Source organism: Ostrea edulis, chromosome 6, assembly GCF_947568905.1.
Source record: "Ostrea edulis chromosome 6, xbOstEdul1.1, whole genome shotgun sequence".
Classification (NCBI taxonomy): domain Eukaryota; kingdom Metazoa; phylum Mollusca; class Bivalvia; order Ostreida; family Ostreidae; genus Ostrea; species Ostrea edulis.
In genome coordinates this window covers 92,967,573-92,985,739 of record NC_079169.1, presented here as the reverse complement: position 1 = coordinate 92,985,739, position 18,167 = coordinate 92,967,573, and the positions used below count along the sequence as shown (strand labels likewise).

The window sequence follows — 18,167 nt, the reverse complement described above, 5'->3', positions numbered from 1 at the left end:
ACTGTATCAGGTAACACCCCCCCCCCCCCCCCCCCCCCCCCCCCCCCCGAAATGTCAACATCAACAAAAGACAAGATATGACATGAACTAGGGGGCATGTGGCTCCAATTTTCACTTAAATTTAAAAATAACTTTTAAATTATAAAACCTAGTGAAAACTTATTTTTAAAAAGATGCCTTCGTAAAAATACACAATGATTATAAATTAAGTGAACAAAACCATATTTTAGCAAATTTAGGATTTCAGAAGAAAATGGCATATATATTTTTTGAAATTTTACATCCAGTTTGTTCTTGAAAAAACAGAGCACACAATTGTATCATTATTAATACCACACCTGTAGCTGATGTGGGTGTACAAACTACAAAGACTAACTGTAAGTCAGTTTGAGAGGTAGGCAAATGTGTGCTCTATATTTTCTGAACATGCTTCATATTTGTGAATTTTTGGCTAAAAGCGGGGAAATTTGGAATTTTCTTTACTTTGTGACATTTATGTTAAAACTGTTACTTAATTTGAAATAGACATCTGGTTTCCATCCATGATGAATTCTTATAATTTCAATAAAGGGGTATAACTTTATCCTACCTTCTATTTTTTTGAAAAAAAAGCAGACAAGAAACTACACAAAGATATTTCCACTGATGGTTGGATTAAAGTGCAGAAAAAATTGGAATTAAGTGAACAGTGAATGTCTATGTGAAGTAGTCATTCTGGTGTTCCCTCAATCCATAATGTAGAAGATATAAAGAAAAGCAAAATTTGCTAAAAATTTCACATATACACAATCTTGATGTATTTACTTACTACTTTAATAAAAACTGCAAAATATAAAGAATTAGTTCGACGAATGTAGAAGCTAGGAGTTTTAGTCATACAAACCACCTACTACCCCCCCCCCCCCCCCCCCCCCCCCCCATACAGTAGGTCAAAACTTCTAACTTGGAACTGGAGGGAGAGGTTAGCCAGAAAAACTTACCACTTACCCTGTATACAGTCAGTCAGGACAAATCTAATGAGAAACCAAAATCCACTCAATACACACAGCCATAGCTTAGTGTCTGTACCAAAAATGAGTCTGATTGAAAATGAACCTATCATGGTTCACCCATTACTGTGATAGTCACTGCATGGTGAAAATCCAAAGTGATAGTCACTGCATGGTGAAAATCCAAAGGAACTTAAGGAAGAATAACACACCCAAGAAATATCTATTGTGAATGGAAAGTGGAGAGTACGTGTAATAATAGTTTGAAATTGAAATGTTTCAAATTTACCGTAGTTTTTTTTTTTTAAAAAGCAGTTTTAGTAAAAAGTAATCTGGAGAGAAAAATCCCTGCTAGACTCGAACCCAACAATCTACAGATTGGCAGTCAACATGTACACTGACTGAGCTCAACGAGCTAGGCGATAAAATACATGTATTGTTTATATTTATATTTTCATGCAAGTTTCAAAAGTCAGCCATTATGACAATGTAGTATTCCTCCTTAATGGGGAGTTCTAGCTTTAAATCTGTAAGAGGAATTACCTAGACGAACCATGTAACCCATTAAGGTTCAACAAAGAAATGGATGGATGGACAAGGATAAAACAATGACCCCCCCCCCCCCCCCCCCCCCCCCCCATCATGGACATCAGTTTTCTTTTTTAAATAGGTCAGCATTAAAATATTGATGTAGTATGCATGTAGCTTTAAAAAAATTTGGTGTGTATATAAAAAATATAATCAGGAATGAAAATTCAAATTGACACACTGATCATGCGATTTCTGAGACAATCAATTAATGGAAGCTAATGTTATACGGTCATGTCAAACAGCAGCAGAGATGTACAACTCAATCAAATCTGCTCTCAGTTTTTTTACCCCTCATTCTCAAAATCTTCATTCCACTAAAATATCACCATTGATTTGCTGCCAAAACATTATGAACCAATTTTCTTTGCATGCATGTAACCCAACTTCTTCATATTTTTTCGTTTAAAGAGCAAGTCGGTGCTGCAGGTGAAAGTCAGTGCTGCTTCCTCTAGTGAAATAAATCATAATACAATGTTCTGCAAGTGCATCTCTTCAATATGCATCAATATATTATAGACTTAACACTTGGCACAGAGGATGTCCAAGTTGGAAGTGTGAATATGTCTTGTTGGAAATTTTTGGAGCATTTCCTGGGGGACGTTTAACCGGTGGTAACAAAATTATCCAATACTCGAGTTACTGTCAAATGGAGCCACATTCTGACAGAATTAGCACAAACACATTCAACAATATCTCCCAGGACCCCTCCTCTCAAGCTGTTTACATGGACATGTTCACAACACCATCACTAGTCCTTCCTTTCCCACATTACATTTCTCCACATCCAAACTGTAAGGAATTGCTGATTTAATAATAAGTTTCACTTTCGAGGTCCTCTCTTGTAAAATGACCTGAATATATTTGGGCTACTTGAAAAACGTGTCCCACTAGGATCAAAATCTTTGCTCAACGAATAATCAGAACAAGAAAATATTGCAGTTATGACAATTACTGAATTCTTGTCTTAACAATCAGTTGTTACTGTAAGTACAAAATACAAGATATCATACAGATATGTCCATTAAATATTGCCCCCCCCCCCACCCCAAAAGACCATATTTCAGATGAAAGAAGGCCAAAATCAGATGCAGTAACTTTTAATTTGACGTTGATAAACGACTTTCTCTTTATCAGTTCATCAGGTATGAAGTTTTTGTGTTGTACAGTTCAAAAGTTAATATGATCAAGCTGAATGTTACAGACAAATACACAAGGAATCATAAAATAAAGTCTAACAAAAATATAGATCTAAGAGACAGATTTTTTCAAGAGAAAACACCAAGAGTATTACAGACTGAAGATATATGGGACTTATAAACAAATTCTAAATCTTGGTGTTTTGCAACTGAAAATTCATATAGTAAATTTAACCTGATATTTTAACAAAATCTATATTTCACCTATTTGATTATTTTCTATGGAGGTGAAGGAGTATGCATGTGAAATGTTTGTGACTCACTGAAGTATGCAATCTGATTCAGAAGAAACTGCATAACATTTCCCAGAATTTCCATTTGGCTTCTTGATTACTTGATTGGTCAATTTGAAAACAAAACCAGTTCCATATTTCAATGTTTAGTTGGTTATTTATTCTAGCTTTGCTGCAGTCCCAGTATAATAATCTTTATTGCTAAACAAGTCACTATTAAAGAAGAAAAAATCCATTGAAAATTCACAATGTGCAATGTTTTATCGGTTCAATATGGCTTGAAATGCGCAAAACATGCATTACCGAGCATAGTGTATTTACTCTCGCCATAATTGTTATTCAAGAGTATTATATTTGTGTTGCAAATGGCCATTTTCTTTGAAATAATATGCAGGAAAAATGACCAGAATTTGTCTGGAGGGCATACGACTATAAATCAGTACAATACAGCTTTAGACAGGGTTAATAGTGCAGTCTTTATCATGGTCTGAATATGTAGAGATATATGCTTCTAAGCTGAGGGCCTGAACATTAACATTATGTATGTAGGTATAAATGGTTCTGTACATTAACAGATGATTTAATGGACTGACTACTTCTTGACCATGTTTAATTACTAGGTACACAATAAAATATGCAGGTCGAAGCAATCTAAACATCGCTATCTACATCACTCCTAGAATACTGAATGCTTCAAATGTTTTAGCATTCTATCATCTTTTTAAACGCTTTGAATTGTTTTTTCAAATGAAGTTTCTCAAGTTTCAGTATCAATATAATTCAGAAATAAAAACAATGTATTTCTAAAAGCAGACCAGACACTATACAATTATTGAGATTTTGAGGTCAATATTATACACTTATTTACTGGCTATGAGGAAAATAGCAAGTTTATTGTCCCACAAGACAGCAATTATTTCCCCAAGGCAAAGCCAAGGGAAATGGTTGCTTCTAGGGGGACAATAAACTTGCTATTGTCCAAATAGTCAGTAAATAAGTGTTTTATTATACCAAAGTAGACTTTACTTGTGTCAGACATACCAAAGTGAAGTTTCCCCATATCCATTGTCGTTTGGTAATCTAATTAGAGTTATCGGACTTTGACATCACAGATTTGATGACACTAGAGATATTCCGGAAAAAAAGAAAACACAGGGAAATATAGCATCCGGTAAATAGTTTCGAGACTATTTCCCTAGGGCAGATAGTTCAGAAAATATTTCACGACTAGCGTTATCCAGAATAAATAGCATATTTCTTCACCTAACATTTATATAGTAAAAACATTCAGTATAATAACATGCATTAGTTACCAGAGAGGTATAATATTCACTAAGCTTGGAGGGTTAGGTGAATATTGTACTTTGAGGATAGCTACTGCATCGTATTGACCAACAAAATGTTTTATCATATGATTGAATATTAACATAAAACGTCGAAAACTGGCTACTAGAGCCTACGAAAAAAAATATGTTGACCATCTTTGTATACAACTATTAAGATCTAGTCAAAAGTGATTGACTAAAGAAAACATGTAGAACTTACAAACAAAACCACACCTGATCAACATTACTAAAATCAACAAGTTTGTTACTCTAGTTCATAAGTCATCCTTTCTTTAGAATCAGTGCAACTGGTCACCGTAGCTCAGTGGTAGAGCGTTTGCTTTGTAACTGAGAGGTCATGAGTATAAGTCCCAATTGTGTCAAGGCCGCGTCAAACCTATGACGTTAACATAAGTAGTGATTGTGATTGCTCCTTCGCCAAACAATAGGCATTTAGAGGCGAGAATCACAAATCTTTCGGATATGACCTCAAAAACCGGAGATCCCGTGTTGTGGCAGACAAACACTCACTGCTAAGGCCCTGAGCGCTAAGCATAGGTCTAAATTTGTGGTACTTCACCTACAGCTGGTGATATCTCAATACAAGTGAAAAATTCTTGATGGAACGGAAAACAAAACAAACAAACAAATCAGTGCAAGATAGCAGAAAGTTCAGTAAAGATGCAAGTTTCCACTGAGTGACCAAAAAGTAATAACCAACCGTATCAATTTTGAAATTCTCAATCTATCTTTAGCCTGATGTTCAAGAAATCAAAAGTTTGTAAGTATATATTTGAATTTTGATTACTGCTAGATCTATTTCACCTAGAATTTTACATTTTCATACAAATCTCTTGGTAAAAAATTGCATACACTTTCTCTTTTATGAAATAAAATTAATCATTTACCACATATATTTTTAGGATATTAGATTTTTCTTCTTTTCACCAAGAACAGACAACTCTGGAGTCTTCAACGAGTCTCAAGTGCAGAATGGTCTACCAGTCTAGTGAATTTGATCTACTTTACTTTCATCATTATTTAAGAATAAACATTTATTATGATTCAAATCATTCAAAACTGTTCATAATCCTTTTGTTATACATTGAAAAAACAAATTGTTAAATTTACACCATATATACAGAACACAAAACCGAGATTGACATTGTTCAAATGATAACTTTTATTTCTAATTTTGAAATCAATGAAAATCTCATAAGAAAACATACAATGGGTGTACATTTTCTAGATTTAACAGAGTTGTCAATAAAAATGTTTTGCACTTTCAAATTCAATCTGACTCTGACCAATCAATATGGGTAACCCGCTGTCAGATTCTACTGTTTATATCAATTTAAAAACTGTGGTACACCAATACAACAATTAAAGGGTATAAAATGAAATTTTCCAAAAATAAATGCATCCTATATCAGCCATAGGTCATTTTAAATCACCCCAAAGAGCCTACAGACAAAATGAACGACGGCTTATGTACCGTAGGATGTAAAAACATAATTATACATATCACAATTTTTACATACCATTCAGTATAAGTGAAATTTTTAACGAGACACAAATTTAACACTTTTTTCATTAAAAAAAAATGAATATATATATTTAGTGAGAGCTAATTTTAGTGACTTTATAATTCCAGGAAAGATAACTATTACCTCCAATATGGAATAATCAAGTATTTACAATCTGATCACTTTTGCTAATAATGCCAAAATTAAATCCACGCTAAAAATTCTGCTTATACGGTATGTGCAATGATGACATTAAGTGGCTTCAGCATTTGTGGTGTACTGACGATATGACTTGAGTAAGTAATGATGAAGACAAAACCATTGACAACCTCAACCTACAGAAACCAATGCAGTTAAACCTGTCTAATCCTACATGCAGTGGGATTGCATGGTGTGAAGAACTTGGAAAAAAAGAATTTTCAATGAGTATAGGGCCTTATTTCAGTGAAACAGATTTCAAAGGTGTCAAATTCGACAGTGCTGGATTGCAGAGTGTAAAAAACTAAATGAAAATTGGGAAGTAGAAATAGGATTGGAATTCACAGTAAGGCAGGTGACGGTGCAGAAGAAGAATGCCACACGCTTATACAATAGTTTTTATTCACAGAAGTATAACTGGGTTGTGTGCTTCCAATGTTCCGGAGTTACACTGAATAGGACATAAAGCAGAGAATCCAACCAAAATTCCCCATACTATGGATAGTAGATTTAAAGTTTTAACATAAAAAAACAACATTATGTACAGTTGCTGCTTCCGATTCAGATATGGTCAAGCTTGCATTTCAGTCCAACCATACACATTCCTCAAAAGAATTTCAACATTATTGGTAGTACGTGTAACTAGCATTTGATTATATCACATGACATACAGATATGTAATTTTATTAGAACTAACCAGTTTTCATGATGGAGGCAGTAATTCATTTAGGCATGCATCCTGCATAAATTACGCAATAAATTTGCTTTAAGATGCATGATTTCGATTTCAAAAAATGTCCATCCCAACGAAAGCATAAAATTTTGAAATAAATGTAGTGTTTTCAATTTTTTCTAGTAATGAATATGAAATCTGAGCTCCAGAACACACTAGACACCAGAGATATTCTGAATGACAAGAAATATAATAAGTTGTAGCCTTATCATTAATTAATATTCGTCAACGTGCACAGCATTAACCAATGAAACACAATGATATACGACATTACGTCAGGTAGACAAACTTGACGCGATGCCACCTAAAGAAATAAAACTTTTACCTAACCAGGAAAAGTTTCCTACATGTTACAAAGTGACGCAAAAAATAACCATTGAAAACAAATGTATAGATCGATCAAAAGGTCGAGTAAATTTGAAAGGTTACAAAGTTTCAACAAAAATTGCTAACAATTTATTCCTGTCTACGATTGGAGAAGAACAGCTTAAATCTTGTAAGAAACAAAGGTCTGCATTTTGTGTTTGCTTCTTTTGCAAGAAATTTATATGATAAGGGACTTGTATCAGTAATGTACAGTTAGCCCTTATCTCCAGATCATTTTGATTTCTATTATGTAAAATAGCAAACTGAAGCATGAAGAACTGCAGGGAGTTCCAGGAAACTGGAAGCTTAAAATATTGGGCTGGACCAGTTATACAACCGTCATATTCTACTATGATTCTGGTGTGTATTTTCTAGCTAATAAGCTACCAAAACTTCTTGTTATACTCAGCAATACACTCAGCCTTTTCTACTCCTCAGTAATTCACATGTCCCTCTGTTGATGATAGTATTTCAGGTTAGCTCTGCTGGTGATAATATTTTAGGTTAGCTCAGCTGATAATAGTATTTTAGGTCAGTTGCACTATCTAAAATAATACCACATGTCATAGCAGAAAATATGCTGATATTCATACATCCAGAACTGTGATTTTTTTTTTATAAAATAAGACCAGAATATGTCAGTGTTCGAAAATGACCAGCGACCGAGTCTATGTCAAATGACACAAGCTATGCCAATTGTAATTGAGATAGAACAAATTGTCTATGCCGATTTTCAAGGTTTAAAGCAATAGAGTTATCACAAAGGAACCTGGTCAGTCATCATCTGATAAACGTTATGAGGAAAGGAGGACATTGTTATGGAAATGGAAAGAAAATATGCTTTCTAGGTACATTAGAAGTAAATAACAATGTTTTAATTAAATCTGTGTTATCTTTTTTTTCAATGCTCTGGACTTGTGGTCTATGCCAATACAATAAGGTCTATGTCATCTTGTTTTGACATAGACCTGTGGTCTAGAGCAAGTTTGTCATGAATCAGAATCACCATCTCTCCCATTAGAGTGATCTGTCCCTAATTTTAGAATCATACAATTACATCAGGTTCATTACTTAAATACCCAACATGCATCAATGGTCAGTGGATAGGTTCAAGTGTTGTCTGGTAATCTAGCTGCTTTGTGTTTAAATGTTGTGGAAATCTTTAATTTAATTCAACCCCGTCTTTAAAATTTCATTCCAAGAAATCAAGTTTTGAAATATTTTTTCTTGAAAACAAGTAAAGTACCAATACCATACCTTTAGGTTATACAGTTTCTTTAATTATGGTAAGAATGGGAATCAGACTTGGGTTTAGTCAATCCATACTGCTGATTAGTGTATTAATCCCCCTTAATGGCAGATGCTCTGCCTGACAAGTTTCTGACTCTTTAAATTAAGTGTCTCAGATACATCATATTGTAGCTGGTTTGCAAGATAAAATAACTAAATTTCAGTTGTAATTTAATCAGATGAATGATATTCATCAAAACTTTTAGGAATTACTTTACTTTTACGGTGCCAAAGAAAAACACTAAAATAGGGTGCCACCTTCCATGGCTTCTGCATGAGCTGTATAAATTAGCAAAAAACTACATTCATGACTTGTTTATAATAATGGCATCATCATGTTTTTGGTACTGTTGCTCTTTAAATATCCATAAAATCGAATTTGAGTAAAAATTAAATGTGGGGGTTTTTTTTGTTTTTTGTTGTTGTTTTTTTTCTTTAATCAAGGTATTACATACAGGTTATATCAGAATGCTAATTCGGGCTATGTGATTTGCTTGACATCTTGTAGCAAGTTCAAGAAATAACGTGGGTGGGCCTGAATTCTCCCTTGGGAATATCTGTAGATTCTGAGGGGTTTATGACCATTATAATCATTAAAATTTTACACATACTAATAACTGGCTAAGTATTCTTTCATTTTTCTATTCATGAAACCAATGGATGTAGCATACTGAGCGGATGGGCGAGGAGGGGGGTGCTACTGAAAATCAACTTCCATGGGCCTCATCAATATCGATTTCATGAAAATATAATGTTTGACCTCACCAAGGGCAAAATAACGATTGTACCAAACTGCTAGTAACGAGCGTGAGCATTTACGCCTACGCGTCTTTGTTTTCGCGGAACTTTCGTGGATGCTTTCAGACGAAAACATTCATATGAATATTTGCCGATCAATAATTTCACACGCCACACGTGTGGCCACTAGACTTGATGTCAATAATTATAATACCAGCCATGGTATACCTGGTCCTTTTACCTGCAATTCCTGTAATATACGCTTGTTTCTTCTTGAAATCGGCTTTTCGGATATCATGGAATGAAAGAAAATGGCAGCCCTTCACATTGATTTTTTTATGTGACGTCATGGGAAGTCACTGCACTTCCGCTGAGGGGGTGGATCAATGCATTGACCGTTCCTAAAGATGCACTGCATGATTAGGAGACGCTCATATTTTTAAAATGATATCATTAATACATGGTAATGGTAGCAGTCTGTCAATCTGCGCCATTATGATAATTAAAATTTGATATAAACGAGAAATTAGTATGTATGGAAATAATGAAACAATATGTTTTATAATTACTGCCAGTGAAATATCATCCGGTAAGTAATATTTCTGGAATGCGTTGTACTGTTTCGGTTCTTTCATTGAACTATCATTTTTATTTAAAATATGTGTGTGTCGTTAGCATACACAAAAAAAAAAACAACAACAACAAAGTTTCACTTGAACTATAACTGATAATATTTCAATATGAGTAGAAAGGGCATAAAACACAGCGACAAACATTTCTGATTTTCCCATGTCCAGTTTGACCTTTGACCATGTGATTTCAAAATCATCGAATCATACAATCATTTATAAATATCGTTAAATATCAGTTGATTAAACTTCACATTTTTTGTGCAGATGAATCAAATACATTGAATTTTGGTCGTATGTAAATCTGTCATAAAAAAAAATTAACCTGGACTTCAATTCTACAAATACTTTTATCTTGGATATAATATTTGGTATGCATTCAAGTAACGCACCTAGTGCGTGCAGAGTTGTTACATGAAATGTATATAATGACATTCCTCTGAGAGGAACTTATCTGCCATTTGGCGAAGTATGTGATGAATATACGGGTGGTACCGTGGTCATTCGCGAAACATATGCACCACTAATGAAAGTAGGAGTTCCTGGGTAAAGTTTTGTGATTTTAAAACTCAATTTTCTCTGGAGTTTTTGAGATTTCACATTTGATTTATACCATTTCTTGCATTTGTTTTGGCACAACAATATGCCTGAAGTTCCTCCCTCAAATTAATGTAAGACATATTCACTGTCATGATCGTGTGCAGGATTGGACAAAACAAGATGGCAGACTGCATTTCCAAACAAAGGTAGGCTCTTAAAACTCTTCATTTTACCGACTTATTAGACGACGAATTTATGAATTTAAAACACTGCCTGGCCAGGGAGACATCATTAAGAAATTGCCTTGGTTAGATATATATCTTGACTTGAACATTTGCTAATGTGCAGGATTGGACTTTGGTCGTTTCCACGATAAACGTGCTGGATTGGACCTCAATTTGGGTTCAGGATTGGACCCTCTTTTTATCTTTATTTTCAAAATCCTTTATATTTTCGAATCTCGACTTCACTTTATCATATTTTAGTTTGATTAATGTAGCTTATTAGATTCTCAGACATTTCCAACATGACCATGGTGTATTTCAATTTTTTTTTTTTTTTTTTTTTTACTGTTATCAAATTACATCGTCGTTTAAGTTCCCAACGACAACAATTGCTACTGTAAAAATATCCATTCGCTATCTCCTTGGAATTGAACCAGTATAGCAGATCTATACATGAATCATCAATCTTTGCTTACGACAGATGTAACGTTGACTGTTCGTATCCAGGATATATAAAGGCCACTTTGACCTATAAAACACGTGAGAAATTATCATCATTTTATAATCCTCTGTAACAATCTAAATTCGACGTTTCCTGAATTCAATTAACCCGCTTACATATTCCCTAATTCCAAACTCTGTTATATAGATTTTCTCCTTTGTTTCAGGTATCAAGCCCTAGAACTTCATTCCATGAGATGGGTACACTTCGAATGTGCGAAATTTGTGGTGAGGAATTCAAGACCAATTTTGAATTGCGTAGGCATGTAAAAAGGAAACATCAATCAGAGAAATTGTCTTCGTTTGTGACCAGTGCAACACAGGCTTTTGCAAATTATAAAAGAAACATGAAGTAAAAAAAAAAATACATTGTTTTCTGAATACACGAGGTGCATACATATACCATGGCAGCCGTTTTATATATTCGTTTATATGTACAATATGAAACGATTATTTTTACGGTATTATGCTTTGTTTTACAGAGATACTACTGATCTTTTACATTGCATTTTACACATGTTGATTTGTCATTTCATTGAACCAGAAGTGTTCTTAATTTTTACTTGTTATTAAATATATTTCAATGTTATTGCGTTTGTATTGAACTGATAACAACTAGTGAAAAAATTGTTTTGAAGAGTAACCTCTCATCTGAGCAGCAAATATTGAAGAAGAAAAAAAACACCATGGACAAAACTGCTTTTCATTTAGGTTCATATTTCAGCTACAGGAGTGATATTGCGAATTTCTGAGAAAATATCCTTTTTATTTTCTTTCATCAGTATATTCACTCTAAGGTTGAATTCAATGTAATTACAAGAAACGAAAGGTTTTAAAATACAAAAATGCTGATATTTACTACATTCCAACAAACACTTTTACCGTAAGTAATTATCTTTGTAAGTGGGTTGGCCTCGATATCTTATACGACATATGCACTCAAGATTATTAGAATTAAATTGATAGGGAACTTTTTCAAAAGATAATAAATCCCGCTTTAACAATCAAAACTGGTTCCAGCAGAAGCATACATATGAAAGGCACAAGTGCATGTGGACAGATGATTAAGTATTGAAAACATGAACACCTCAACATTTTACTGTCATTGAACAGCTTTGTGAAATGTAAACCATCATGCCTAAAGAGATTATTATACGTCAAACCATGCTCAGTTTTAATAATTCCATACAGATATCACAAATGTTAAGTGGTTGGGAATCGAACATGGTCTACATGTGTTTGTGGGGAGCGAAGCGGACCGAAAACACTTGGCTTGCGAAGATGTGGATTCTGTAGTGTGTAGATTTGTTTGTAGTGGTTTTTGTGAAGGATTGGAATCTAATTAGTATATGTACGATATAGCTCATGTTCATTCGTTCCATTCACTGGAATATCAAATGTATTGAAAACTGAAACATTATATCGAAGGATTTTGTCTTTGGGGTGCGGGGAACTTGAAGTGTAGTTTGGATTAGCTGCAATAATATAGCCCTCTTCGATTGGGGACGGGGACGGGGGGGGGGGGGGGGGGTTAGCTGCAGTTAAATTTTGATTACCAATTATGGAATTAAAGCCAAGTTGTGTATGAGCTCGAGCCTCTCAACGATAACGTTGTCACAGGCGTTGTCAGCTGGTACCAGTGCATATATTCCTAATGTATAAAATATGAGATTTTAATATTTCTCTTATCCTTTGATCTATTCTGACAAGGCGTCGAGTTCTTCCTCACATTTAGTCCATTGACTGGCATCATTCACGACAGAATCTATGGTAGAGATGAAGTTCTGTTGCCAATGGAAAGATAGGAGTTCACTGAATTTCGAACCTATTGAAATAAGTGACTTCGGATCGTTGTTTTCAACTATATCGACACCAGGTCAGTAATGGCATGTCCAGCTGGACTATAAGAAGAACATGTAGGAGGATTTGGTGTAAGATGGTCTAATTCTTTGTGTTGTAAAGTTTGTTTGCAATCAAAAGTTTGGATGCAATGGTAGTTCTAAGCATATCTTTAGGAAATCCAGGTTGTAGACTTGAACTTGAAATATGGTGGAATACAAGACTGAACCTTTTAAATGATGAAAAATATGTTGCTTATGCCGCATGTGTTGAGGAATAACCATAATCACACAATCCAGTTCAAAAGTCTTTAAGGTATGGGCTAGCTTCAGATGGTTTCTTCAAACAACCTGTTCAAAACGTTCGATGGAACGGAATAAAGTTTAGGTGAATATGAGGAAACTCAGAGGATTATAAAGTAAGGAAAGTGAATATGATGTAGCCCCGGAGACATCGTTTATATCTGGCTTTTTGTGTGGACGGTGTCTATGACCAGACGTGCGTTAGTTTCCCCGACATCCACAAAAGTAACTCTCAAAATCGTAGATAACGTTAAAAGATTTCCCAGGTCTTGTTTTTAAGCTCTTCTATGTACAGCCAGTAAGGCTACTAGTGAATGAATTCCCAGTGACCAATTTATCACAGACTTCAGAGTTGTCAACAGAATATCTAGAGGTGGAGCACACGTGATATAGTCCAAAAAAGAATCGTCTACTTTTGAACTGATTGACTGAGAGTTTGATATATACCGAAATGTTTCGCCACTTTTTTTCAATTTGTTTATTTTTTTTTTTTTATCATTATTTTTACATATATTCTCGTTTGTGTTCGGTATCAGGCAACATGTAAATTGTGGTTTCTTTTCAATGCTAATTCTATCTATTTAATTATGTATATATCTATTTTTGGCTGCAAATATTTATATCATGAGTTCAAGTCCCTTGGGTGGCGCTCTCTTTCGATGATTTTACAGCTGTTACAGAATGCCAATTACCCTATTCACAATTTTATCATTTCACCAGCTTAAGACTACATATATAATTAAGTCTACCAAACGAAGGTTGGAGATTTATTGTTTATCAAATTATTATTTTGTCCATTTTCTCGGATATCGGAAGTAGTAAGGTGCAAGTTCACAATATTCTATGATACGGTGCAATTTTATAACTTCCAGTTGATGCGTAAAATATGATTATCTGAGTTATCTCCACTAACTGAGTCAGGGAATTAAATTCCAATTGCGAATATTTGTCACAGGTGCTTAATCAACTTACATATGTATAAGGTTAGATGTGAATTCATATATTATGACCCAAGCACCTGCGTCCATAGTGATACAGTCATCAATATGGAGCGCCAAATTAACATAAACGAAATAATTGAAGATATCTTCAATTATTTGAAGATATCTTCAATTATTTGAAGATATCATCAATTCAATTATTGCTCTCTTTAATTGAATTAATGCGCGCATTAAATAAATTATTGCTCTCATCAAATTAATTAATGCGCGCTTCAATTCAATTATTGCTCTCATCAATTGAATTAATGAGAGCAATAATTGATTTAATGCGCGCATTAATTCAATTTTTGCTCTCTTTAATTCAATTGATGCGCGCATTAATTCAATTAACGAGAGCAATAATAGATTTGATGCGCGCATTAATTCAGTTATTGCTCTCTTCAATTCATTTGATGAGAACATCAATTTAGTAGAAATATTGCTCGCAATAATTAATCTAGAGCTCGGTTTAAATAATTTGATGATCTCTTTAATTGAATTGAAGATATCTTTAAATCATTTACAATGCTTTTGTATAAGGAATTAATGCGCGCATCAATTCTTTTAAAGAGAGCAACAATTCAATTAAAGATATCATTAATTCAATTGTGGATATGTTGAATTGAAGATATCTTTAATTATATAGTTGCTCTCTCTAAAAGAATTATTGCTCTCTTCAAATGAATTAAAGATATCATTGATTCAATTGCAGAGAGCAATGATTGAATTAATGTGCGCATTAAATCCATTATTGCTCTCGTCAAATGAATTAATGCGCGCATCAATTCAATTATTGCTCTCGTCAATTGATTTAATGCGCGCATTATATCAATTATTGCTCCCTTCAATTGAATTGTAGCGCGCATCTATTCAATTGTTGATATCATTAATTCATTTGAAGAGATCATTAATTCAATTGAAGCGCGCATCAATTCAGTTGAAGAATTAATGCTATCATCAATTCAATTAATGCGCACAATAATTCAGAATTGAAGATATCATTAATTATTTGAAGAGATCTTTAATTCAATTGTTGCGTGCATCAAATGAATTGATGATATCTTCAAATAATTGAAGATATCTTCAATTATTTGAGTTTATGTTAATTTGGCGCTCCATACATCAATGATCTTATAATTCTATGACACCCACCCCCCCCCCCCCCCCCCCCCCCCGAAGGAGTGGCTATAACCAGACTGTAAATGTAAGGCAGTGGATATTCCTAGGTCTTGTTTTCGTTTTTGATGACTGGATTGTAAATTAATTTCTACACTTTACTTTCATTGTTAATTTTGTTATAATTCAATAAGTGTTGTAAAATATTGTTTGAATTTCAGGGAAAACGAGTCTGGATTTTTCAATACATAAGACATTAATCAAAATATGCGATTAAATTGTCAAACTTTCATAACCTATCAAAGTTTGCATTATCATGGTTATTTAGTTATGTCATGTTGATCAACTGACCCACGGAAGTACAGTCCAACACGTCAAAGAAATGAACACCAGTCCTAGCCTATTTCAAACGAGAAGAAAAATGCATCTCAGCTATAAATTTATCCATGTGAAGTAAATATAAATCTCACTGTCATATATACAATGTTGTGTTTATAATAAAAGCCATACATAGGCCTATTGTTCATCGTGGTTTTTATTTTAAAAAAGCATTGCATTACATTTTTCAATATTCACTTGTAACTTCGATTCCAATCTGAAGTATGAACATTCAAATTGACCTTCAATTGCAAATTGAAAAGTGTACTACATTTGTTATGTGATGTATTTTAGTATTAAATCATTCATATCACGAACTGTCATGGTACATATAAGCATGATAAATCTTTATACATGAAAGTAAACACGAGTCAAATCATGTAGACCTGCATCAGTTTCCTGCAACACCATGGACAAACGTCATTTGGATACAACCATTCCTTCGCGGGATACAGTCATGCTTTTAACGCAGAGTACAACCAACTCCTAATATATCAATCATAGTATATGGATGGAGACGTGAATTTAGAAGTTGAAAGAAAGCTTGAACGTCCGTCTTAAACTTGCAATCCTAATTGTAATATTCAATTAAAATGTAGAAACTCGAAATTTTGAATCATTATTGTACATCAGATAGCATATGAGGTATAGTAAAATTTATTTGACCTGCCAATTTTTATGCTCTCACTCTCGCTTGCCCTATGGACTAAAAAAAGTTAATCACAAGGACTGTTTACCTACCGTGACGTCATCACGTAAGTGATATAAGTTAAAACACGCAAATAAACTGTTTAATGTGAAGTTAAGGGTTATGATATATGTACTCTATATACATGTATACCTTCTCTATCGTGAATTTTATTTTATAAAGAGAAGTTATACATTCACTATTACTACACATTTTAACAGCTTAATAATGGAGATTCAGAGATATATGGATATATTTAACAATTGATATTCTTAATCCTCGAGCGAGAGAGAGAGAGAGAGAGAGAGAGAGAGAGAGAGAGAGGGGGGGTTGATTGGTTCCGAATCAACAACTTTTAAAGATTTATGATGTATTGTATAATACATATTCAACCTAAACTATTGTTTAAGCATGTAAACTTAATCACGAGGTAGATTATAGTGAAAAATGTTCAATGTGTATTGAATGTCTTTATTTAATCGATGTGACAGAGAACATTCGGTTGCAGCTGAAACTCTCAACAATGTGCTCTCCTTTCCGCCCAGAGAGTCTTGCATTGCGTTTTCTAAGTTCGTATCAGTGAGTTCAAATTACAGGACTTTGTTTTATTTTGCCGAAAATGGAATTTTCTCTCTTGGGTTGGGAGATTTTCGTAACCGGTGCCCGAGGACAGAACACAGCACCTACACCCCCATCCCCCACCCCAAGAATGCTGAGCCCTGGGTCTCTTGTTACTTATTTGTAGTCAATCATCCGTCTATGTATGGAGCGCCAAATAACACAAACTCAATTATTTGAAGATATCATCAATTCAATTATTTCTCTCTTTAATTGAATTAGTGCGCGCATTAAATCAGTTATTGTTCTCATCAATTGAATCAATGCGCGCATCAATTGAATTAATGTGAACTATAATTGATTTAATGGGCGCATTAATTCAATTATTGCTCTCTTCAATTCAATTGATGAGAGCATCAATTTCGTAGAAATATTGCTTGCAATAATTAATTTAGAACTCGGTATAAAAAATTTGATCTGTTTTATTCAATTGAAAATATCTTCAATTATTTACAATTCCTTTGTGTAAGGAATTAATGCGCGCATCAAGTCTTTTAAAGAGAGCGACAATTCAATTTAAGAGATCATTAATTCAATTGTGGATATGTTGAATTGAAGATATCTTTAGTTATGTAGTTGCTCTTTCTAAAAGAAGCATTGTTGTTTTCAAATCATTTAAAGATTCAATTGAAGAGAGTAATAATTGAATTAATGCGCGCATTAAATCAATTATTGCTCTCATCAAACGAATTAATGCGCGCATCAATTCAATTATTGCTCTCATCAATTTATTTAATACGCGCATTATTGCTCTCTTCAATATTGAATTGTAGCGCGCATTAATTCAATTGTTGATATCATTAATTCATTTGAATATATCATTTATTCAATTAAAGCGCGCATCAATTCAGCCGAATAATTAATGAGATCTTTAATCAAATTATTGCGCGCATCAAATGAATTGATATCTTCAAATAATTGAAGATATCTTCAATTATTTGAGTTTATGTTAATGTGGCGCTCGATCCATATATCTATGACATATAGGTCTAAATGCTAAAACACCGAAAATATTTTATTAAAAAATACCGCTTTCCGTTTGTTTTCGGAGTTGTAGCATAGAATAGAACCAAAAATATACCATAAACGAATAATCGGTAAAAATTCACAAAAGACACGGGGGTCAACATTCTCGGGGGTGGGGGTAGGTGTTTCAGTGTCTTTATT

General features: G+C 33.8%; 1 protein-coding gene and 1 long non-coding RNA gene across 10 annotated transcripts in view; one reads left to right on the top strand and one right to left on the bottom strand.

The window, feature by feature from the left end:
• The window catches only part of LOC125683608 (cAMP-regulated phosphoprotein 21-like), a 62,757-nt gene extending 53,212 nt beyond the window's left edge, over positions 1-9,545 (bottom strand). For 5 of the 9 annotated variants that reach the window (XM_048924943.2, XM_048924944.2, XM_056142737.1 and 2 more), the window contains exon 1: positions 9,427-9,518. In XM_048924943.2, coding sequence (XP_048780900.2) covers positions 9,427-9,483 — 57 coding nt within the window. In that variant the 5' untranslated portion in view covers positions 9,484-9,518. Of the gene's footprint in view, positions 1-9,426 lie in introns of all 9 variants that reach the window. The other 4 variants (XM_048924952.2, XM_056142738.1, XM_048924946.2 and 1 more) reach the window with 3 other exon arrangements.
• Positions 9,546-10,289: 744 nt separating this feature from the next.
• LOC130047478 (uncharacterized) lies at positions 10,290-11,667 on the top strand. The gene is made up of 2 exons (XR_008796367.1): positions 10,290-10,560; positions 11,247-11,667. It is a non-coding gene; the product is annotated as an uncharacterized LOC130047478 (long non-coding RNA).
• Positions 11,668-18,167: the final 6,500 nt, after the last annotated feature.